The following is a 26,201-nucleotide window of genomic DNA, read 5'->3' as shown; positions in this document are numbered from 1 at the left end:
AGACCTTTACCATGAATCTTCAGTGTTGTATGATTTATGCTTTCATCTATAACTTAAAATATTACATTTCAAAGGATTTTATTTGTGTTTCTTTTTTAGTTATTTACTATTCTTTTCTATTTCTGACAACTCAGATCGCCTAAGGATAAAAGTTCTGTATCTGTTAAGTTTTAAGATCTGTTCACTGAAGCTCTGTGTAGCTCTGTGGAATATTACAAATATGATGAAAGATTAAAAATGGCTTCATCTTAAAATAACTGCATGGCTAAATTTAAAGAGAAAGTTGTATCATCTGATATATACTGAAGAACAAAGAGTTCATTGTACAAAGTTGAAGCACAACAAAGATAAGTACACCTATGACCACTCCAACAAGTCAGTTTAAGACTTGTGATCATTGCAAGTGTAGTTTGAAATCAAACTCTATTAAAAGTATATTAATTGCCAAAGTGTTTATGTGAAATACATTACACATTACTGACAACGCTGCTTGTTGCAATACAATGTTCTGCTGGGAAAAGCTGTGCTGTCGCATTCCCATGGACTTTTCTTAGACACTTGTCACCTGCTGAAATATCTTTGCAGACAACGTGGCAACACAATCCCCCCTTCAGCCCTCCCCAGCAGGACAGCACCGAGCCCCAGAAAAACTGCTCAGGAAGAGCTCAGAGAACATAGCAAAGAGGCCAGGGTGTTCACCCATCTTCAGAACTTTTCATATACCAATTTGATGGAGTGTGTGGGAAGAAAGCACAATCTACAGAGACCCCAGCCCACAGGTCACAGATCCCAGAGGATCTATTGCTGATGCTCCAATACAAAACTCTCCAGGACACTATGAGCAGTTCTAAGCCCATCCTCTGCCTACTCAGAGCTCTTTTGGTGGCATAAAAAATGCCTAATTCTCCTTTCTACAGTCATTTAGTAGACACTTTTTATCTAAAGTGACTTACTTCTGAGAGCAAGAACAACACAAGCAAGAATTCAAACAAGATGGGACATCATAATTAAGTGGTAGTCAGACCACTGTGAGTCCAGTTGGACCCAGGTAGTGTCATGCAGTGCTAGAGGCAGAGCTTCTCTCTTTTTTTCTAATTAATGTTATTTAAAAAAAAAAAAAAAAAAAAAAGATTAATCCTGGTTTAAGGGATTTAAACAAATATTCTACTAAACCCTTTCTTGAATCATGAAATATTATGTGGCTCTTTTAGTTGCATGTCATATAAGCATTTTTAGAAAGTAAATTTTCAAAACAAATTATGTGCCATTGAAAACAGTTTGTATGAATCAAACTTAATCAATGCTCAATCTACTGTGTTAAGCCTTTGAGTAGTTGTGGGAACTAATTAATCTGTTGCTTTGGACCTGCTTATTAATTGTCCAAGAGACCTGCTTATAACTCATGTAACGCTCAACAACAAGGAAATGTATAAATGTACCATTTTACAGTGTCCAAAACATGGTAGTTACTTAATATAGGTTTGAAAATCACAAAATTGCCAAGTACATGCTCGCTACTATATCATGAAGGGACTCATCCATTCGATATTACTAAAGCAGCAATGAGATCTGAGAATGTGTAAACACCAAGGGTAAGTGTAACTCTAACCACATTCTTTAACTTCTAACCCTAACAACAACAAGTGAAAGAGAAGATTTTTGAAAACTTAAAGGACTCTTAAACAGTCATTTCTGATAGGTCTCAATGAAGGTGGCCAATTCAAAATCAGGAATTTTTTATATGGTTTTTGAACAATGAGAGCAAATCAAAGTACCTGGAGAAAATTTAAGCAGGCATAGGAAAGGCACATAAACACTGAAGTCATTTCCCTTTGACTGTGGCATTCCCCAAGCTTTAGTGTAACTGATTTCTTATGTCATCTGCAGCTATATCTTCTTTTATTGATTGATTTATTTTACTAATGTAACAGTACTGGCAAGGTTACAGAATCTCGATTGGGATTGTTCATAAAAATGAGAGAGAGTACAACAGCATCAATAGGTTGCATAAGCCAAAACCTGACTTCAGCAGAGTAAACCCTTAAATAATAACAGAAGATAAGGTGATTATCATCAGCTAATGATTCCACACATATACACACAAAACTGCATGTGCATTAAAACACACACAATGCTTCAGTGATCTTCAGACAGCTCCAAAAACACTGCATGAAGAAACCGGTTAATCATAAACTGATGCAAAACTCCAAACCTGAATATTAAGTACTCAGCTGGAAGAGATTTTCTAAGTGACAATGATTCTAAACCCACTGCAAACATAACATAAGAGGTTTGTAAGTAAAAACAGCATGAAAAGCATGACCCACTCAAGCGTGCCCTTTAACGTGAGTCCAACAGAAAACCTTCTGTGTATTTTAAAGCGAAAGGTGCAGCAACAAAGCCCCGTGATCAAAGACATCTGAAAAGAATCATCTGTGAACGGCTGAACATCTCTCTGCAGATTTACGCAAGAGTGGTATCATCCATGCCCAGGAGGATCAAATCTGCCATCCAGAACAAAGGTGGACTTACAAAATATTAAAAATTAAAGGATTGAAATCTAATTAACAAATGGAAAATTGACTTTGGTGCAGTCTTTGCATATTTCACAAATTTCTTCATTCATTTGGTGACTAAAAATGTTGTGTTCCATTACAAAATATGTTTTTGTAACAGTTATATTTACATCTAATTGAGCATGTAGTTAATGATTTCATGTATATTTATTTTTTATTTGCATACTAAATAGCATACATTGTAAAATGTGAAATTTTTGCATACTTGCACAGGTTTTTTAATAAATAGATCTATAAAGGAAATAAATATAAGGTACAATTATGTGAATCACTCAAGTTAAAATATTAAAAACAGCATGTAACATTTGCTAACATTTCTTAATCACTAAAGGAGGCTAAAATGTTGCCTTGTTTAAATGGAAATACCTTCGTAATTGTAGTTGATCCACATAATCCAAAATTGAGTTATGGAATTCATACACTTTCACTGTTACTATTGGCTTTCAGAAGTTTGACTCTGAAGAGGAGCTCTCAATCCCTACAACTGATGCACTGTCACTTTTGCCAGAATCAAATTTTATCTGAATATTGTATTGCATTTCCTGAACTTATTTGGATATTTTTTTCTCCAGAGTGGGTCATTTTTAGGTCTTATACTTTAGCTTTAATGGGTAGATGCACTGTTATGTGATAGCAGGGTCAATTTGATTATTCAGGTTTTTTTTTTATATTAATTTTTTTTCTTTGTTTTTTAATGCAGTACTTGCCCCTTATGTACTTTTCATGCACACCCAAGTGGAATATGTTAAAAAAAGAAAGAAAGAAAAAAAGATTTTCCCTAACTTAAAATAGTCAGAATTCTAGTGGACTTTGGGACTTGGTCTTATCCTTTGGAAAAGCTAAGATGCTTAAACATTAGCAATCCAGGCAGCTGAACTCCAGTCCTGGAGCATACAATGACTTTCCATTAATAGGTTGGGGAGCATCAGGAGAGCCCACCCTGAGCAGAGATTTCCACATGGATATGGCCTGTGGCACATGGGTAGCTGCCCCCAGCCATCTGCACTGATTTGACAAATGATTCTATATCAAAGGCCTCCGTACTGATTTGGGTGGTAATTGATTGGAAGTGAGGCCCTCAAATCCCTGATTGGTTTAGCTGGATGTGGGGCCAAGATATGCTGTAGCAAGTTAGAGGAAAGGACAGGCAGCAAGAGAGAAAGTGAATCTACAGTGCAGGAGATCTGGGAAATACACTGTATAACTCATTTTCACATTAAGAGAATTCAGAAAAAAAAAATTGTGAGATACATAGTTTCTTTGCGCAGTATGCATGCTATGTTTCGTACAGAATAAGTCTCTCTATGTTTCTGTATCTTTTTTCTAATGCAGCCATCAGGATATCCAATTTGTTGGTATGTCCATGAAGATTGGATTTCACCATTCAAAAAGAGGAATTTGATTTAGAAATTGAATATTATTGATTTGTTCCACATGGAGGTGTGGTCTGATGCAGATATATGAGCATTGCACATTGGCTTAGGGGGAAACATGCATTATATATTACTTCATCAATTTCCCCTGAATTTTTGATGCCATTAACCACTGTTGCGGAAACGGTGTGACATGAGAGATTACATTAAACATGGAGGGCGTTCATTGTTAGTCATCCCCCTGAAGATTACCTAAATACCATAAACCCCTTTTTGGAATAGAAATGCATAATAGTGCATGGTGAAATTAATATTATTCCAGCCACATAAGGCAATGACTATACTAGATCTGTATAAAGTGTCATCTCTCACCCCTCTGTTTATTTCAGCATTAAGTTTGCGAGCTATTTAAAGCACAACTATTTTCAGATCATGATTAGATAATTAATTGGGTGGTATGTGGCTGAGCTGATGGCGTGAGACGTTCACTAATCATTGGGTTTTCAATTTGTCCCCACACATACCCTCCGTGAGCAAGATGCTTCACTTGAAGTTGCTCCTGATGCCCAGTCAGCTTCTTGCATGGTGGCTCTGTTGCCAGTGGTGTGAGAGCATGTGTTTGAGTGGGTGAATGAAGCTATAACGCTGTAAAGCACTCTGAAGCTACTAAAGTAATGGAAGCACCATATAAGTGCAGTCCATTTACCATATCAAATGGTATTTGGGGATTTTTCAGTGGAATTACCACCGACTGAATATAAATGTGAACTTAGTCATATTTATTCATACGGGAGTCCATGTGTGACCTTAAAAATTGAGCTCGCATAATGTTAGCAATGCTCTTCCCAGCTTCAAGTTATCCATCCAGTCAAGTATATGGTATGCCATGTTGGATGTTCTGCAGATAAGCCAGCATACAGCAGAGGCCTGTTAATGCAGCTGCCCCAGTGATGCTAGGTATATATAGGCCCCACTGCCTTTATTACATGGCAGGTTGACTGCACCCCATACCTTTTGCCATTTGACACAGACATGTGGTGTTTGCTAGTGACAGATGCTGCACAGTACTTGTCCCAGAGGTCACAAGTGACCTTTCGGATTGTCTTTTTTTCAGTCACAGAGCATTATTTGTTTGACGATGGTCGCCAATGCAACCCCAGGCAACCTGATGGAGCCGAGGGTTGTGGCTGCTTGTCTTCTGAGATCACATTTACCTCAAATGAGTTGTGTGTATGTGTGTGTGAGAGAGACAGGGGTTGAATGAGTGAACGTGTATATCGGGGCACTTTCACAGGAATGTGAAAGGACAGGAATGTGGATCTCCGTGTTTAGAGAGATGGCTAGTAACCATTTTAATTCTGATGCTCATAACTCAGCCTAATTGCTGGATGACAAGTCTCTAGTTAAGATGCCAGAGAGATTTTCTTTCCTTTTATAGAATCATCATTAAGATGTGCATCTTTCCATGGTCTTTTCCTGGCCTAAACATTCTGCTGCACAGAACATCTGTTAAGCATTTTATCTGATACCACCAGCAAGTTTTTTAAATTTGTTTAACTTCACGGGATAAAGTGCTTCAACAAGCAAGGTGTCTGTCACACATGTCCATCACCAAACTTTTACCCTGCTATGTCACTTTTCATGGAAGAAATTCTCTTTTGTAAAAAATAAAATTGTAAAATGTGTGCAAAATAAAACTGTGAAATGACACCCTGGAGTTGTACGTCTCAAGTTTACCACAGTAATTTCAGAGCTGGCAGGAACAACGTGCAGTTCAGGCCCCATATTGTTGGAGGTGCTTGATCCCCACCCCTCACCCTCTCCATCTGTCACCTATTTAGACTGTACTGTTCACAGAGATATACACATACTTGTGAGTACACAAACCATCTTAAACACATATACCACCATGAGAAGCAGAACACTTGTATCTTAAAAAGCAAAAACTTTTAACTCAGTGTTTACTGTATAACATTTGGACAAACTCATAGACAAAAGTATGTCACCTGCATTACAAATGTGATTCTACAGATGTAGAGTAAGAACTTTTGTATGTATGCATCCTTTCTTACATTTTATTTGGTTCCTGTCATGCAACAATAAGAATCTGTAATGCATGTTGTAGACCCAAAAGAAAACCTTGTAAAAAAACTGTCACAATTTTCTGCTGCCTGAAGCCTCGAGTCAGAAATATGATCTTGTCCTCACCTCTTACCCTGAATGCCGAACTGTAATGATGCTCGCAGGTGAACCTACTCATCAATTATTTACATAATGCAAGATTTTCAATCGTTGTGTTCTTGCTAGCAAGAGAGGATCATTTAATGAAAGCAGAGGTGAAAATGAAGGAAAAGAGAGGGAAAACAATCCAGAAAATGCTTGGCGGGTGAATAACAGAGTTTGCAATGAACAGACAATGCTTTTGATGTGAGTTATAATTGTAGTTTAACAATGTGTAGACCTCCGGGATATTCACTATGCAATATATGGCCTTTAGACTTGGATCACTATGGAAACCAAAGGCCCTGAACGACCTGCAGTGCCCACCCACTTGGACAGCCGTTAATCATCTTCGCTCAGATCCTGGCACTGCAGAATTTGGCCAATGTGTCAAGAAGCAATTATATATACTTAGTGCTCGGGCACCAGATCTGCTCCCTCCCCTTCTTTCCTCACTCCCTCACTCTCACACTCTTAATATAATCACAGAGTAGTCAGTTTAAAAGCCTCTGTTCATTTCACTATCTATCTGGGGGATGCACACAATGCAGATGAAGAGAAGTTTAGAAAGACAGAGAACATTCTATTCTGAGAGCCATTATAATCAGAACACTCTTAACACATAAATCATATTTGGTCATTTACTCATTTTACCAGCCTCCTGAGCTGACTGACATACTAAATTACCCCAGCTGGCCCCTTGCATTCACTGCACATATTGGGCCGGTGCGGATCATGGAGACTAATGTGAGCTGACTAGAGGGAGATTATGTTCCGCTGCTAACAGCTAAAACGTGAATAACACCATCCGCAAACCCACGGTGTTTCCCCATTACATCAGCCCTGATCAGCTGTGTAAAAATGGAAAAAGAATGAGTCAGACAAAAGGTGTAGTAACACAGAAACATGGTGGGCAGAATATGCTACAAAAATATTCTGTAGCACTACAGACAGAGAGATGTTCTTCCGCTGAAACTTCTCAAAGAAGTCTTCTTACAGTGCAATACAGTATATCATCCAAATCATCCTAAATGTAAAAAAAAAACACACAAAAAAAAGACGTATTCTCATTCTTTTCGTTGCAAAACTGGGATTGTTTTAATGAGGTGATCTTTTGATGGGGTGTAATGGCAAAAGGTTCTGGTGATATCTGGCACATCATGAAAAAAATATCTGCATACATTAACATTTTTTTTTTTTTTTTTTTGGTCTGTTTTTATTCTTTGATAAATATTTGCTCTGTTTTAAGTTTAGTTCTTGTTTCTGTTTAGCTCAATGAAGGCACTAAAACTGATTTAGTGTAAGCAAAATATCAAAGCAAAAGTGAAAAAAATATATATTATATTTTGGCTTAAAAATGGCCCTTTTCACACTAATAATCCTACATGTTAAAATTCACAAAACAGCATTGTGTGGCACATTGGGGATGGTGCCAAGCTCAAAGTTCAAGTCCTATGTGAAGGACATGCAGTGTAAATGTGCACTGACAGACATGCTAAGAGAGGTTGATTGCCTTACTCGTGATGCCCCATCGAAAGACTAGAGGTGGGGGCATTGTACTTTGTTATTATTTACTGTCCCACCACTGTCTGCAGATTTGAGTGCAGCCAGAGTAATTTTAGTCAGCTAGCTATGCATTAGGGATGTGGAGCAGTGTTATGCTTTGAACAGTTGATGACAGGCTGTCAGACAGCTTCCTGTCCATTGGGTTCCTTTTACTAAGGTCCACTCTTGCAGGAAGCCACTCTCCCCCATAACGGCCATTCATCCAGAAAAGGACACAGGCATTTTTTTGACACGTTTGGTGCTAAGTGAACTGAAATTGTGTGAATTTCACTGCATAGCACATTATCACATTTGCAAGAGGCGTGCACCGGGAGCAGGGGTTGAAGGGGAGAGCTACTTCAGTCGGTATGTTGAGATGACTTGAGACCATCAGAGTAGTAATGACTTTGACTGTGCATGTTGAGGACTAATTAGCTTTGCATAAATCTGCCCTTATCGCCTCATGTTAAATAAGTCTGGGGTGATTAACAGAATGCAGAAAGAGCAGGAAGCAACAAAATTGTTGTTTTTGAAATGAAAACAATTTCCTTTCACATCACTGATGAACAAATTAATTTGCCCATCCTTCGGCAATAAAAAATCATGTCATAATAACAGTTCAGAACATCGGATATGTGAAAAGATGAGAAGGGTCTTGGCACGATTCAGAGTTAATTGAAAAAAGAAAAAAGGCAGAATGCAAGCAGAGATAGGGACACAAGAGTGCTGAATTCTTAAAACATTTGCTATTATTCTACATCATGTTTATTCCTTGCCAGAAATCATACTACAGCTTACCTTATGAGGACAAATGGGAGGGGGTGAGTTAAAAGACTTCTCTGGTGTTTGGCTCGGGTTCTACAAGAAAAACACATTATCAGGGACATTTTTTCAGTGGAGGGCATCTCCCAGTAAATCTTCAGTGACAGAAGTTGCAGCTTATTTGCTGGTATTTGCGATTAGCATTTTTGCAATACATTCCAGAGGGTTTAAACAACTCAGCTCCCACTCTGAGCTACACACTAATCCAAGACCACGGCTTTTGTTGACACTCACATTTTAAATCTTTATCTTGACAACATCATCTCATTGTACGTCATGTAAGAGGGAAAAGTGTTGCATTTTGTTTAGTTTTTTTTTTGTCTCCCTTTCTTTCTATCCCTCCACAAGGATTATAAATCCCTCTTTGTCAGAAGATTTCACTGAACATATGTTCAGACTTTTGCACACACGCCTGATTGCAGTTTTTGAGGTTAAATGATTATCACATTGTTAATACACCAATACATCACTCAGACACAAGAAAACACCATTAAAAAGCAGACACAAGGTAAGTCAACAAGCCAACAACAGATGGTCCTGCTGCTTGTGATTATGCAAAGATCCAAAGTATTTGCATACTTGCAATGCCATCGTTAAAAAAAAAAGAAAAAAAAAAAAAGTAAACAAGAAGCCATCTTGAGCTGACCTGGGTGAGAAATGGAAAGAGCAATGGGTGATGGGAAACCCAGCAGGAGAGTGGATGGGCTTTGCAAACGTCTTTGGGAATCTACCAAGGGCCAGCCCCCTGGGAAGGCCTTGTTGATTTCCAAGCAGGTGGTTTCAGTTATGTCCTCATATCCAATTATGTGCCTGTGGTATGTATGATGCTCTGTGACACTATTAATGGCTGCCTTATGGTATCACCAGGACAGATGAGACACTCAACTCTCCAGACTCTTAACATCTATATTTCATTGCTATGAAGAACTCAATGGCCATGGCAAACGAAGGAGAAGAAACAGCCAGACTTTCGCTGTAGCGTAAACACCGTGTCATGAAATATAAATGAATAAACAGTCCTTGCCGGGGTGATTGAATTAGTATGTAAAATTTTCCCAGACAGATTTAGTAGGCAATATAACTTTGATATCTTAAATATTGTGATAAAATGTAGAGAAATAGTTTTCTTTGGGATAGAAGCGACAAATGGATTTTGTATGTTTCCTGAATATTTCTGTAGATTTTCAGTCAAGGGAGACGGACGAACTGACCTTGGCTCCAAACATCGCCTCTAAAATGGTGACTCATAGATTGTTCAGTATATTGTTGATATAAGTGGAGATGGAAGAAAAAGCAAGGTTAGTCCAATTAATTATAGAGTGACCCAGTGCTTTGAAAACACACAGAAGATTCAGAACTGTACCACCACTGAAGGTTAATAGAGAGAGAGAAAAAAAAAGAGTGGAAACGAAAAGCTTAAAAGGCCTCACAAAAAGAAAAAAAACATTTCAGTTTAACTTTAAATTAACTTCACTACCCTTACTCACGGGTTGTGCAATAACTATGGAGCAGAAAATGCAACCTTTTCTTTAGGGATTTATTTAAAGTCAGTTTAAAATTGCAAGTAATCAGCAAAGTTTGTATTCTATATTGAACAACTACTTTAGTTTAAAAGCACAAACAATATGGATAAAGCAATATCAACAAATACAAATATGTGTTTAAGAACTCTGAATGGACTTGGTGCTTTAGTTTATTTGAAGAATGATGCCTGTTCAAGCTTGATGCCCACTATTGATAATCGAAAATGCTTTCCTTTCCTTACACACACACACACACACACACACACACACACACACACACACACACACACACACACACACACACACACACACACACAGATCTCCCCATTTTACTTTTTTGTTATTGAAGTCTCCTTCAAATGTTTGAGCTGAGAAAAATTCCACTTTTCATTCACACCACCTCCCTTTGTCATGCTGCCCCTGTGTAACTAACACGAAGACGATAATTATTAATCATTTGTATTTCATCAGTGTGGAAACCATGCAGCTTTTTGTGAAAAATAGCTGATAGCTCATCGGCAGCTTTTTACAGCAGACACAGAGGATGATGTATTCAAGTGAGAAACCAGGCATGAAAAAACACAAAAGGAAAAACTGCTGTCATTTTTTAACTTTGTTCAGGGACATTTTGCATCTGATAAAGAAACACTATTGACAAGGCTTGCAACAGAGGGCTTTGGATTACACCGCATATTGATGTTTTGTATTTTCAGAGTGCTCAGGGTGGTTATTGTAACTTGATGAGACCCAGAGAGCACAAGGCTATGATGTATAACAAAAAAGTTATTTTCTGAGGAAACAGAAAGATAAGTGAAACTTGATGTTTCGTTGTCTGATTTCTTGGAGACATGCTGATTTAAAGACAATCATTTTTGCTTTGCCTCAGGTTTCTTCTTCAACCTAATAGTCTCACTCAAAAGCCAGTGCAACACATAAATTGTCTGACTCATAATTATTTACTCTGCAATACATATTTAGGCAAATCTTTTTAATATAATTGTACCTTCAACCAGGAAGCCAACTTGATTGGTAGACTTCTTATATTAAACCTTGCTTGCACTCTGTTCCTATGACAGATGTAGTACATAGCAGTCAAGTCACATTCATTGAGCCAACTTCCCCAAGAAGCTCCATGATGAAAAAAAAAGAAAAACAAGAGCACTATTCAGTGGTGAGTGGACAGGGACTTGTGGCACATTTGTGCTTCTAGCCCCATCAGCTCTGCCTCCATTTTCCACACACACAAGGAGGCTCTGTACTGTCATCTTCCCTAGTCCCTCTAACGTACTGTGCTACTTTTAGTAAACTGCATTTCTACAAGCTAGTTGCTGCTTTTCTAGCTCTGTTTTCCACCCCAACTCTGCCCCTCTCTCCCTTCACCCCACCCAATAAAATACAGTTCTCTGACTGGGATTAAAGGAGCAATGTAGTTCAAGGATTATCAAATGCCTTTGATCATGTGACTGCCATGTTTTTGATCTGCAGCACATAGCACCAAATATATTCTCTTTTTCTTGCCTTCTGTCTCTGTCCCTCTCCATGGATTTCCTCTTGCTTGCTGATTCTCTGCAGTATGAGAATAGTTCTTGACAGGCAGTGAAAGAAGAGAATGTAACAAGCACAAAACACATATATGCACTGGTAATACTGAGATGAGGAGATAATGCTTGCACGTGCTATGCAGTATGCATGGTGCAAAAGCTTGATGTTGATGAATATTTATTCATCATGTGTTTGCAGACTCCTGGATGATGTTTCTCCATTTACAGTGAACATTTAATGTCTCCATCCTTTTGCAGCAATGACACAGTTGTTTGGAGTTTAAAGAAAGTGGCCTTAATAGTCAATTGTTTATCTTCGAAACATGAAGTTAGGTTTCAGATGCTTTTATCCTTCACTGCAACCCCAAATGCACCCTGCTGCTCTTCATTAGCAATTCCTGAGCCTTAGGCTATATTGCAATGTTTCAGTTGATGCATTATTATTATTTAGTAGCTGAATTGGACACGCAATCAAAGCATACATGCAATGCTTGTATCACAAAGCTATGCCTGTTTAATGATGCTATAAAAATGTTTAATTGTGAGCCAAGAGATCTGTGGCTTGAATTTATTTAACGTACCTAAAAAAATGTTCTCTATAGTCATTGTACAATCACCTCCAATAAATGTCACTGCAATGGCAGAAGCTGAACATATCAAAACAATTATTTTGATGTGGCTTCAAGCAACACAACATTTCAACGTGAATGGCACTTGAACCTCAAATCATTATAAGGCGTGGTTTCAGGCAAAGAAAAAAAATCCCATCAAAAATGACTGAATATCATTTTAATGGGTAGATCCCTACAAGGCTTTCATACTGTCTACCCGCCATGTTATTAGATAGACCATGTCAGTCAAGCTGAGGAACACAAAATAAACATACAGACAGGCTGACAAGACATAAGCATAGCGCCTTCCATCTTCCTCCCAGCTTGGCATGTTTATCTAGTTTTCCATGTGAGCTTAGTGCAGTACAGTGCATATGCATACAGAATGATGAAGGTTCAGAAACTAGTGCCTGAAGGAAGCTGCACATATAGCACAAGCTCTTTGAAATTGTGCCAGGGTGGGCCTCATTTGCAAAGCAATTTGACAACAAAAGTAAAATACTCTGCAACCTCAAACCAAATTCTGGAGATGCTGAGAGAGGGAATTCAAGAGGGTTACATCCGGTGTCTTGTGTGTGCTTCTGACATGGCTTATTTGCAGACCTTGCATTGCACCAGTGCAATGTCATGATTGTTTTGGCAAGGAAAGGGGACCTAATTTACATGGGAGGGAGTCCTAGAGGCACAGGGGAGCTTGCATTTGACCAAAGTGCCAACAAGCCTGAAGAAAAACAATGTAATTACAACTTACAAAGCTGCTGTGTTTAAACAAATCCTCATTTATTAAAACTGGAGCTCAAGTAAGGGAGTAAAACATTCTACAAAATGGACAAGCCAAGAAAATGAAGAACTGGTTAAACATTTTAGATTAATAAATTCATATACTTAATCAGATTTTAAGGGAAGAGGCAGTTGAATTTGATTAAATTTGTTCTTTCATGTTTAAATATTTTCAATACAAAATATCTTGAAGGATTTCCTCTTGTAGTTAGATACAGAGCAGCACCAACATTAAACCGCTGGCCATGATCCTCTGTTGCCATTGCTCATTTAACGGGGGATCTTATTTTTCTGGTCCATGTGATTTTGAGCAGCCTCTGGTACTATGGATTGTTCTTACAAATGCAATATTTGTGTGGATTAACTACAGGAGGATTTCATTCTATGGGGATTTTTATTCATTTAGTTATTTGTCTTAGTAATCTATATTATGTCGAGGAAGCTTAATATTGCTTTCAGTGCCTTTAGAATGCTGCTTGTAGACTTTGCTTGAGGAAATGTTTATAAAGACACGAACAACATTTCAAAAGCTGTAAATGTTTTAACGTGGAAAAGAAAGATGCTGCTATTAGATGCTGCCAATGTCATGTGCCATATCTGATGTCCCTTTTAAAGTTTTCTATGTCCATGATGTATTTTGAGAAAGCTGGCTTACACCTAGGATATACTCCTAGTTCAAGCTCTCCCTCACTACAAAACAAAAAGACCATCTATTAAACACAGTATTTCTTAGAGAGCAGACAGCATAATTTACTGGCTGTTATCACACACGGCGAGCAAGATCATTTGGATATGATCATATTGTTTAAATAGTAAATTAAGCAATACATTTTGAATCAATAATTCATCTGTAAGAATCATTTTAGCTTAAAAACAACAGACTTTTTTCACTGGCTATTTCTGTAATTGTCCTAAATGAGTTATGTAAATTTCCTGATTTATAGAATGAAGACAGAGGTCTCCTTGGATTAGATTGGTTATAATTATGCAGAGTGTGTGTTTAGAAGATTGAGAATATTACAAAGCTGTCAGCATTTAAAATATGAGAAAAATACAACAAAATAATTGTTGCTCAGATACTTTAGGAGCAGAGGGGCAGTTTTGATACAAATTGAGGCCATGAGATGAGAGACTGCATGTTGAAAAGCTCTCTAATCCAGTCATATTTTGGGTGACTTTCTAAGATAAATACTTTGGCATTGTCTTGATGAGAGAGCTTCGCATCATTTAAGTGTCTTTGGGATCTGGATCAGTCCACATGGTGGGATTCGGACTTGTACACTTGACCATATAATGTGCCATGCTTGTCAAAACCCGCAATGCATTTCTCTCTTCAAAGTATATTTCTTGGCCTGTTCTCGTCACTCACTCCCTCTAACCAATTTGTCATTCTAAGCCTAGCCTCAGTGCTGCCAGCGCCCGGATGATAGCAGTGGGCCTTTCTGATCCAGGCAGTGGCAAGGGACCAGGCCAAGTGTTACGCGAGCCACCCTGGGACACCGAGCAGGCGCTTTTGCCGGCTGATGCACGCCTCCACGGCTGAGAGGAACTGGCTTTGCAGATGCTTTCGATTCGACACAGAATAGAGCTCATCTACTTTGTGGGGACATTTGCTTTGTGCTTGTGCACTGCATTTGTGCTTGTTTGTGTATTTCCTAAGCAAGTGTGTATTAGCATTCATATGTGTGCGTCAGACAGATTAAGAGTGTATGCTTGAGTGTTCACTTGCTATATCTGAGTGCGCATGAGGGAGAAGCTGCTTTTAATATAAAGTCACAGTTACACTGAAATGAGGCTAAGGCTTACTTTTTTGGTTTGCAATTATAGTGTTCACTAAGTTCTGATGACCTACAGTACTACTTCCCCACTAACGTCCTTTAGAGGTTCCTCCACCTTCTGAAGGACAAGAAGCAGCAGAATATGACTGTCACCACTTCATTATTCCTGTTTTAAACAACAATTAATAACCTCATTCAAATGCTTGGATGCTGCTTTGCTGTTAGGCTTATCAGCAAGTTACCCAATTTACCACCGTAGTGTTTTTCTAGTTGGGTGAGCAGAGCCTTAAGTGTATTCAAATTTATATTAGTTGCACATTGTTAATGACTTCTTCTCATGGTCAGGTGGCTCTTCTTTTGATAAATCAAAGTAAACACCATATCATCAAATTAAATTACTCAGTGTATGTACTTCACATGGAAATAAAGCACTATGAGCAATTTTGATCCAAAACAATACAGAAGTTTAAACAAAAACATTTAGAAATAGATCTGGCAGACTGATACATATCATTTCCTAGCTTGTCCAGTTTCAGACTGGAGGCTCTGTTTTGATGAGCTGTCTACTCCTCTCGAAGCAGAGATGCTAAATATCGACCTCTCAAACCCCTGTTTTTGTCTCACTGCCTTTTTCAGCAGTGATCAAACTACGCATGGCTAATGGCATTTCCACAGGCTTGGATGTATTTATCTTGTCACCCACCATTTTACACCCAACAATCAGCACTCTGAAAATAGACATGTTCATTTGTCTGAGAATTGAGACCCTATGGTAACTCATTGAAAGCCTAGGCGACCTTTCTCGTTATACACTGATACTCATCTCACAAGGGAACACTAGCTTTTTATCTATCGCAACACAATTTTGTATTTGATTGGGAATAAATCTAGAAGGCTTCAATCAGTTTCCTTTGTGTGGGCAAGGTTAACGCGTGTGTGACTGCTCCTTTAGTCCTGATGGCAGGAACATGGGCGATTAAGGCCAGAGTCCAATCAAACCAGCTGTGTACCATTCCCCCCATGGCCCTGGCTGTGCCAGGCATGTGTTCCACACTCGTAGCAGGCAGAAAGTACTAGACCAAACCCCCAGTTGCGGGAGTTAGGGCCACACATGAACCAGGACATGCAGACAGATTGGGGGTTTAGCTATGCAAACATTTATCAGAGACAGAGCTGCTATGCAAGCAGAAATAATCTCATTGGTTGCAATAAACCTCAGTGGAGGGTCTGTCAAGCAGCAGTATGGCTGCTGAAGCCTTTTGTAAAAAACACTGCTAAAACAGGAGTTAACAAATATGATGAATCCAAGCTCTTTATGAGTGAAAGGATGTTATTAAACCATGGTAGTTATTATTTCCTACTATAATATCTAAAGCATTCTTCCAAACTAACACTGCTTTACTAAAATAGTCAGTGGTTAAGTGTATGTTATGGGAGGCTGACAACACCTAATTATGTTACAAGAAAAACCTAAGTATGTAATGTGTTTAAAGTATTGAAAACACAGTAATTTTTACAAGTCCTGAGCAAATGCAATAGTATTATTTCATGTAGAATGGAAGTACTTTTTATTTCCCTGAAGAGCATGCATAGACATTTTGTAGCTTTCTAAAAACTAATTTTCATTGTAAAACTACCCTCCTTTCCAAACACACACACATACACACTTTTTTATTCATCACCACATATTCATAACCTAGTTTGTGGGGTATTTTAAACAGAACTTGAACTTTTACTACTATTTCTAGTGGATACAGATGAAATGTGTGACTCCATGTTGATTTACAAAGATGCTTTTTCAGATGCTTTTTTGATTAGATGCGTTAGTCCAAATCCCCAAGCAAGATACCCCCAAAAACATGTGCTTTACTTCCAACCTGCCCAATCCACACCAACCATTTTCTCTGGATGACACGTCAAACCATCAAGAGGCTATCAGATGAAGGTAAATGCAAGGTCTGCTAAACACCTATTAGAGCGATCGATAGCAGAGGCAGAGGTTATGGCCATGGAATGCAAAGGATATTTGTGTCTCCCATTCTGCGTTGCCAACATCTCTGGAACAAGCTTTATAGATTTGGACAGAGGCAAGGGGGGAGGGCTTTATCAGTACCAACACAGAGAAACACATTAAGAGATCAGAACCCCAAAGGTCAATTGTGGCTGTGGGCAGTGCTTTGTTATACTGCAGTGGAGCCGAGCGACACATGTGAAAACAAGTATGACACCAATTATACCTAGAGTTCAGACATAGAAGACCTCACAATCATTATAAATTGTTCATTGCTCTTGATCTCTTCAATCTCTTCACACTGTTTGATTAGTTTGTTTTTGAAAAGGATTCTGTTGAGCAACAATTCAAAGCAATGACTCATTTTCACTGGTTAATTTTCAGTAAATTTTATTATTATTACTTTTGTCAGTTTCTCAAATTATTTCAGTAACAATTGTGACCTTTTCCTCATATACACACACACACACACACACATATATATGTGTGTGTGTGTGTGTGTGTGTGTGTGTGTTGATGTATATGTGTTTTTTTATGTAGATGTGATTTACTTGTTTTTTGCTGTGCAACACTACTCACGGGGACAAATTGACACAAATCCTTAATCCCTCACAAGATAATAACAATAATGTAATCCTTATTCCCAGATGGAACCATTTTGTGAAAGAAAACATTTTTTGGCCCCAGTGAGGTTCTGTTCAAGAAGAAAAGCAATAGGCTGTCATTTAAAATACACAGTAATTAAAATAACACACATGTTAATCCTTTCTTATACAGATGTAAAAACTACAATGAGTTTTGCAGTGTACAGTATCTATTATGTATCCATCTACAATACTGCACACTAACTCCATCCTTAAGGTTATGTAAAAAAAAGTAAGGCAATGTTTCTTTTTTCAAAAATTTTCACATAAATACAAACTAAAGACGTACAGAATTTCACGTTAGAACAGTTGTGTGGGGGCTAAGAGAAAATTATGACTGCAACAGCTACTGCAATCCTATTGCAAAATAAATGCAGCACAGTTGAAAGTTGATGCTGCCTTTTTATTCATGGACTTCATAAGACTTGAAGAACACAAACATGCACAGGCATTCACAGAGCAATCCATCCACAAATGCAAAATGAGGGCAAACATGACACTTTTTAAAGCAGAAAAGAGAACAAATTTGAGATATAAATAATATAGTTTGAGGTCAAGAAAACTATCCATGACTACAGCTAATAGTGGTGAGTAATTTTAATTATTTAGATGTTCAAACCTTGTTAATGTTTGCCATATTGTTATGAGGACAGATGCCTGCAGTAAATACAAATTATTATAGTGATCTTTTAGACTAATTATGAATTCGCATAAGTTTACGAGGGACATTTTGCTTTGTTGTTGGGTTCTATACAGTATTCATTTTTTTTCTGTTTCTTTCCTTTTTCTAAAAAAAAAAAACTGTCTCTTAAAATCCAATAGTTTCTCCCAGCATGAGGGAGCTTCAAAGCCCTGCTCCGTGGTCATGCCGTTGGTCCCTTCACCCTCCTCCTGGTTGTTTGACAGAGCAAAAGCGCAACAGTGCAGTTAAACACACAGATCCACCCCTCAACTAACAGAGGGGACTGCTATTTAGCAAAAGACTTTCCCTTTCTCCTTTGCTCTGAATCTCTCAATCGCCACTTACATTCTTCCTTTCACCCACCTCCTCCTCTATAGATCTCATTAAAGCCGAATACCCTTCTCTTTTTCCAGCCATTCCTCTTTCTCCCAGCTTCTTTAGCTTTCATTCCTTCTCTAACACTCACTTCATCTGTCAGTTCCCTCATTCTCTCCATCCCTCCACAATCATTTACCTTTTTCCAGCCCTAGCTACTTGAGCTGTCCTCACTCTTCAGCTGGCACTCCATCCCAGTGTCCTGTGCCTCTTCTCTATTTTCGCTGCAACTCAATCCCCATAGCCGCCTCTGCCTTACACCTCGCTCCAGATGTAGAGTGATTGATGCCAAGCACAGGCTCTGGGCCATCCCTCCTACCGCACACGTAGGGACATCACGCTGAACCCAAAGGGGGATGCCATTACCTCAGAAAGGGAGTTGAAGTGGAGAGTGGCTGTAGAAGGTTTGGAGAACAAGCCGTGCCCACCCATGTCTGAGGGAAGGCAGGCTTTGGGGCCCCTTGGTGAGGAGCATGAATTGGTACACTGGAGTGCTCATTATGGCTCTGTAGGGACTGTCCTACAGGGCATCTACTGTGTGGCTGTGGAGCTCATTACGCCAGCCAGCCACAGAGCTCAAGGCATCCAGAAGTAGCAGGGCTTGTTGCAGAGATAAAAAAGGGGAGGGATACCAAGATTATCCTTAATCAGAAGCACCTGTAGACCACCGGTGCCTCCTTCCTCATTGCCTTCCGCAAAGACCCTATACCCTTCCTGATGTGCACATACAGATTTTCTTGCTGCTGTAATTATTGCAATTGCTTCACTCGACTTTCATTCCTAAGCACAGAGTTACTCGGTATGCCTGCTAATGAGAAATCCAAGCCATGTACCAGAGGCATTATTTATTTATTTAATTATTCATTCAACACAGTATGTGTAATGTCATTTATTTAAATTAGTATGATTTTAGCACACCGTGCTTTGCACAGCTCTCCCTACAGTGGGTTGTTGGCATTCGACTCACCGCGCACCTCGTGATGGTGGAAAGAGAGTTAATTAAGATTTCATGTGGCATGTGCACCAAAATGAAGGGATCCAGTTCAAATCAACTATTATTGAAATTGGGGTTGATATGTATTGGAATGTTACTCCTGCAAAGTGAAAAAAAATAGTAAAGATCAAATGGTTCAGCTAGTAAATAAAACATTATACATAAATCTGAGAATGGATTAAAAAGGCCTGGTTCAATGCAGATCAGATACAGCAGATCCTACTATATTCAGCCAGTGCATCATGTTTCCTCCACTAATAACCTGTTGTGAAACCAGTCCTAAACAGTGAACAATAAAACTTTCTTCTTGCCTATTTACATAAGAAGTGTTACAGCCAGTTGTTTGGGAAAATGTCTTTTTCTAAAGATGACACAACAAACAAATGTTTACTTTGATGTGAGCTGGAAGGGGCTAGCTAAAGTCTTTTTCAAGTGCTGCGGAGATGTACAGTTGGGATTAATAAAAACAAGAACAATGTGATGTGCATGACTGAACCACTTTTGTAATTCTCTCCTTCCTTGCACACCTCCCTTCAGGTGCTCAGATGTTCTTTGAAACCAACTGTCAAGCTGTTCTCTGTGCAGACAGCATACAAAGAGTTCATCCAAAACCAGCACTTGAGTTTTTGATGCGCTTGAATGAGTATGTGGCATGGCTCACGCTGTTTGTGAAATGTTTTCAGACAACAAGCATCACCCTATATCATTGCTGTATTCAGGCTAATTAAAACCATAACAAAATAAAGCATACTTTTTGGTTCCGTGCCACAAAATTATTGTTACCCATGCAATATGTAGGCAGTATACCACAGCCATGCTGCGCAAAAATATAAGACTTTATTGTGGAATTCTTACTTGCAGCTCCAATTAGATCATCTAATGCCACTTAACGTGAATTAGGAATCATAAAACCAAAAATGCACACAAATTTAAACTCCTCACCCACATTTGTTGATCTAGTCACACAGTAGATTCTGCCTCAATTAAATTAACACGCCCACTTAAATATAAAATAGCTTGCTGAATATGGTCACAGTCTGTGAAGACATTTTATAGCTATTTTTCCTTTTTTGCTCTTGTTTTTTCTTTTTGTCCCCAATGTTTTTGGGCGAGAATTTGAGCCTGCATTATTACCAAAGATTACATTTCATAAAAATATCACCTTGTGTTGATAAAGAATGTTACTTGAGACGCTTTCAAAATGTAAACAATACAAAGATTAAGAGTAGAGTCTTTGGTGAAATTATCACAGGAACCAACTATGTGACAAAAGAGACCACTTATTGTCACATAAATATCTAAAGAGCTCTGTCACTAATCATGGAATGTGGCCTCATTATATCAGCTTGATGAGCTGCCTCACCTGACAGCAATATGACATGAACAACAAAAACAAAAGATTTGTGTTGAGAGGCTGATGAGCTCATTCCCTTGGTGCCCAGTAAGAAGACTTACTTCTTGGGCTACACAGTGGCTGCACCGTGGGGGGAAAATGTAGTTCAAAGAAGTTGTCATCTCACAAAGTGGAATAAAGTGGTGAAACATTCACAAAACACCTAGCTTTATTTGTGTTTTATCTTTGAGTTTAGTTGATGAAATAGAACTGCCACACATTTTGTTTTGCCTGCAGTGTAAAGGCAAAAGGTGAAACAAAGAAACAACAAGCAGGAAATAGAAAAAAAGCATTTTCAAGGTAGAATGATGTATTTTCAATCTCTGTCATGGTCACAAATCAAAACTCCCTTATGCTTTACGAAGCATGCTGCCCCCATTCAGAGCTTTTGTTTGTACTCCAGTATTCTGTTTGTAGTTATGGATCTCTTGCAACTAAAATCTAACACTTTATGACAGAGATACTGAAACTAATTTGTCATGAAATTCCTGCTGCTTACTAGATGATGGATTACATTCATCCGTGCATGGCCTCTAATCGAATTTAGAGCTGCACTCATCAAACTCCTCAGAGGAGGTATGCTGATCTAAGATCACTAAATATGTCTTTATTTTCTTCCATTTTTGACTTGATCTAAAGCTAAAACTGATGTTGGTGCAGAATGGGCACTTGGAAATAATAGGTCTCATTTGTGATGTGATGAAAGAGGAAAATGAGACAAATAAGTCTTGAAGAACTAAACAGAGCATTTAGAGTTTTGCAATTCAAGTAGACAGCAAGCTAAGAATTTAAGTAGCTAAGAAGCAAGCTACATGCAAGCTAGCTAACCACATAGTTAGCTGTAGCTAGCCAGGTTGTTATGCAAATGCAATTAGATAGACAGACAGATAGATAGATAGATAGATAGACAGACAGACAGACAGACAGACAGATAGACAGATAGATAGATAGATAGATAGATAGATAGATAGATAGATAGATAGATAGATAGATAGCTCAGGTAAAGCAGTAACAAGACCACAATCTGCCATTCAGTTTCAGCAGAAATCTGCTATCAGGACAGTTTTTGCTCCCATTCTCCCTACCCACACATAATGACACACTTGAGTTGTTAGGCCAGCCGTTTTCAATAGACCGGACCACAGTCCTCTTACAGAATGACATGGGAATGTTAACTCTGGTGTAGTGTATTTCTTTTCTTCAGTACATTTGTTTTCATTAGATGGGATTGGTCAGCAGTCAAGACCCTCATGTCCAGTAATGGAGCATAAGATTGCAAGCCCATTATAGACTCTCAGTGATGAATAAATGATATATCCAGAAATATCATATATGTGATAGATCCTAAACATTCCAGGTTCTCCAGTCTCTCTGCACAGCCACTGCCACTGAGCAAAAATCTGGATAAACATCCGTTTTTAACCAAGATCTAATTTACTTCATGAATATTACTTACTGAGTGTAACTGCAGCAAAAGTAATTAATCTGGCACATGTGGTGGACCTAATATACACAGAAAATATTAAGACCTTAAACAACCAGTCAAAGGACTTAGTAAAGCAATCACAGCTAATGTAAAGCTGTAATGAAAACAAACTATACACAGAGGTGCAACACCGAGCATTAATGAAATTACAGAGCTGGAACTCAGTAGCCTCCTGTCTGTATTGTGCAATGAAACAGAACAGGACAGGAAAGCAACTGAGGCATGCAAGTCACAGTCACAATTACTATTTCATTAAGGAGCTGCTACCATTGGCAGGCATTCTCTGGCATTGTTGTGGGGAGCCTGGCATGACACCGGAAGAAGGGGGGGGTGGGATAAGGGCTTGGGGTGGTGAAGGGGGGAACTGAAGAGGAAGTGCGGTGGTGTGGGGGGGTTGTGAGTGGGAGGAAACATGTTCTAATTTGGGTCATCTCCCAGTCTGCACGGGGTCGGGTGACAGAGCCTCTGCACCTAATCTTAAAACACATATGCTATAGTGGGTATCCACCTGAATTAATTGGCCTATTTTTTATTTTCTGATACAGAAGAGAGAACAAGTTAAAAGGAAGAAAGCAAAATTATTAAAAAAAGAAAAGTATGGTATATTAGCCTTAGACATGCTTATTACCATGGCATCTGTTTAGATTAAAACTAGGCAAGAGGACAGTGTAACCCTTAACAGTGTTTAAAGTGGGGATATGTACATGCTTTGAAGAGTGGAGTGTGGGTGTTGGGGGAGGGGGGACACATCTTTGTTACCACATTCGAAGCATCCAGTTGCTATGAATCAATGCTGCCTTGGAGACCACAATCCACCAAGCTAACCAGTGCTTATATGTGTCATGACAACTTTTCACACACAGCAAAAAGGCCAGCATTCAGTATCTAAACAATAACAAAAAGCTAAAAATTTCTAGTAACAAGGAGAGTAAAGCATGAAAAATGCTGCAGTGTTGCTTGGTCAACGTGAACTTTTGCAGCTGAAATATAGTTTGACTGACATGGGAAAAATGTTTTATGTCAAGAACAAAATGGAAGAAATGGTCTTAACTGGATCTTACAAAGACCTGAGGGTGTTTGACATTTACAGTAAAAATGAACTGTACATGTCAAAACATTTCAAGCTTAATGTAACAACTGTGATAAAAAAAAAAAAATAGTTGTGGCTAAAAGGCAAATGGAAAGACAAACAAAGGGTAAGCAGGGCTCAATTAATTGCCCAAATAGCTGAAATTACAGCTCATTACTTTTTTATTTTTAAGTTGCCATCAATAAGCTGGACCACTTCAACAATCAAAAAATAGTGGCTGATGGCAGCTAATTTTGTGCAGGTGTTAGACTGCACTTTATTCTTCTCACTTTATGTGTAACTGGTTATGTTAATAGGATTTCAACTCAATTTATTCAAGTGCTGATCAATGGCATGCAATCTCGGCACTTCATGCATTATGTATTTTAATGGAACTCACTTGCTTTATGGCTGAATGGCTAAAGGTTAACAGTCCCAATAGGTGGGACTCCCTGAAGACTAATCTGAACTTCAAACACAGCTTTCCCCCCATCCCCCACTCCACAAAGGAAAAGCGCACAACAACAGACAAAAGTTGTTTTTATCACCACTTCATATGGCTCATTGAGAGAGTGGAGCGATTTATTACCCCACATCCTAAGCTCACATTAATGTGACTATAAATGCCCGTAGACATTGAACTCTCTGTAGGAAGTGAGGCAGAAAAAAGGAGGAGTTAGAGGTTGGGGAATTAGTAAGAAGGGTACTGGTACAAGGGAAGGGCAGGGGGAAAGATATGGGTTGGGTAATGACTAGAGGAACGTGTAGGTGGGGTAGAAGTGAAAATGAGACAATAGGAGGCAGCTGAATAGGAGTAGTTTGATAAAATCAGATCATCAGACATAAATATGTCGCAGTTTCCATAATTATCTACTTGAACTAGGATTTTCATGTTGAAGATAAGTAATTTCAGCAGCGAGATCTTCACTTGCATTCTCTTCAGTTTAATATGGAAAACATCCAGGAGTCTCTGAGGGCCCTTGTCTCTCTCCGCTGCCAGTCCCTGCACAATAAAGCTGGCCTGCTATTCCCAAGATGAGAGTCCCAGCAGAATAAGAACTGTGAGGTAAAAAACCCTCCAGTCCCTACTAAATCTAGAAGTGCTAGAGACATATCCTATGAGGGTCACTTGGCAGTTTTCACCTTATTGTCTTTTCAGTCATCAAGATTTGCCTGTGGGCTTTTTGGAAAATGATGTTGAGCTGCCCGTGAGATGACTTCTTTAACTCTTATGGAAAGTGTACATTCTAAAGAATATATATATATATATATATATACATATATATATATATATATATATATATATGTAATTTAAATTTTTTTTGCCAAAAAGCTTTTTCATGATGCACATTATGTATAAAAAATGTTAGCCCTCTAATGGATTGTTGAGAGGATGTAAACATTTGATCAGTGCTTATTTAGGAGCAATCGAATGATGAAAGACCAAAACTGCAATGTGGCTTTTTCAGGGCTTAAATGGACAAGTACTGCAGCAAGCCTCGCAGCTGGTCTGCTTGAATATGGATTGCACTGCTGGGACATTTTACTCTATGGTTACATAAACAAGCACAGATTCATGAATCAATTCAGAAAGTTAATGAGGACCAATTTGACTTATGCAATCAAAATCTGTCTGCATTTGCTGGCATTATCATTCAGTCATTGTTTCAGTTTTATATGGATAAAAGTGGATTAATGGTAAGATCTGATTGCTTAGGGAATAGGGATATTTGGTGAAGCGAGTAGAGGCTTAAAGCTGTCAGAAAATCACTTAGTCGACAAAAGATTCCAGTCAGAAACATGACGTATAACCTGTAAAGAAGCACTTGACTTCAACACAGCCTGAGCAGGGGCCAGCCATTTTAACTGGCGCCATCAGTCTTCTCCAGGTAATGCAATTAGATGCCACTAATATCTTGGGATGCTCTTCAAACTGCAAATGCACTTTTGCTAAACAGCACACACTGTAATAACTAGTGACAGCACTCAAGGAGCCACATTGAAAAAAAAAGGCTTTTGCATGTGATTGGTTGAAGTAATTGCACATACAGAATGCTGTAGCTGATTGAAATCATAAACTGAAGACAGATGTTATCCAAATCTATGCTGGCTTGTTTGTGTTGTTGCTAGGTAACATGCCTCATCTTGGGATGAAAGATGCATGGTGAGTTTGTGAAATGGGCTTGGGCAGTTCTTCAGTGGATTTACACTTTAATGCTCTTTTTGTTTGGTTTTCCTTAGAAGAGATACTCTTCAGAGATCTACTCATGCTACTGATGCTATTTTGAGGGTCCAGTAAAAGTAATATTAAAAGTCGTGCTTCAGATAAAATTAGCTACAATTGGAAATCAATTACTTCAACTTGCTGCACACACTTTCTAAATAAATTTGTCCAAAAATGTAAGCTAAATTGAACTTTTAAAGAACGAGGATGTGCGGCATCATTCAGATTAAGAACTATCTACTGTACTATAGCCCCTGAGTAGCATCGAGAGGAACTGTCGGGCTGCAGAACCATTAATGGCAGCACTCTTGTTACAATTAGTGGCGTTCGGATCGATACTGAAATATCGATACCTCAGATTTCAGCTTTTTATGTTCTAAAATAGATTTCCATGTTAGAATATAAATATTTTAGTCATTTGAGGTAAACATAGATTATCACAAACTGGAACACAGTGGAAATTAACTATAATATCAGGATCTTGTCTAAATTATATGTAGTTGGTAGGACCTACTTTTCTTCCACCGGCCATTGTCATAAGTGCAATAAGGCAC

General features: G+C 38.5%; 1 protein-coding gene across 3 annotated transcripts in view; it reads right to left on the bottom strand.

Annotated features, from left to right (window-relative positions):
- pcdh11 (protocadherin 11) overlaps positions 1-26,201 on the bottom strand; it is a 125,070-nt gene that overhangs the window by 65,331 nt on the left and 33,538 nt on the right. For 2 of the 3 annotated variants that reach the window (XM_041990424.1, XM_041990426.1), the window contains one exon: positions 8,513-8,572. The exons of the other annotated variant lie outside the window; for it this stretch is intronic. In XM_041990424.1, coding sequence (XP_041846358.1) covers positions 8,513-8,572 — 60 coding nt within the window. The remainder of the gene's footprint in view (positions 1-8,512; positions 8,573-26,201) is intronic. 3 annotated transcript variants of the gene reach the window in all.

Source organism: Melanotaenia boesemani, chromosome 7 (genome assembly GCF_017639745.1).
Source record: "Melanotaenia boesemani isolate fMelBoe1 chromosome 7, fMelBoe1.pri, whole genome shotgun sequence".
NCBI lineage: Eukaryota > Metazoa > Chordata > Actinopteri > Atheriniformes > Melanotaeniidae > Melanotaenia > Melanotaenia boesemani.
The sequence above is the reverse complement of the archived record's forward strand: the minus strand, read 5'-3'. Positions and strand labels throughout refer to the sequence as shown.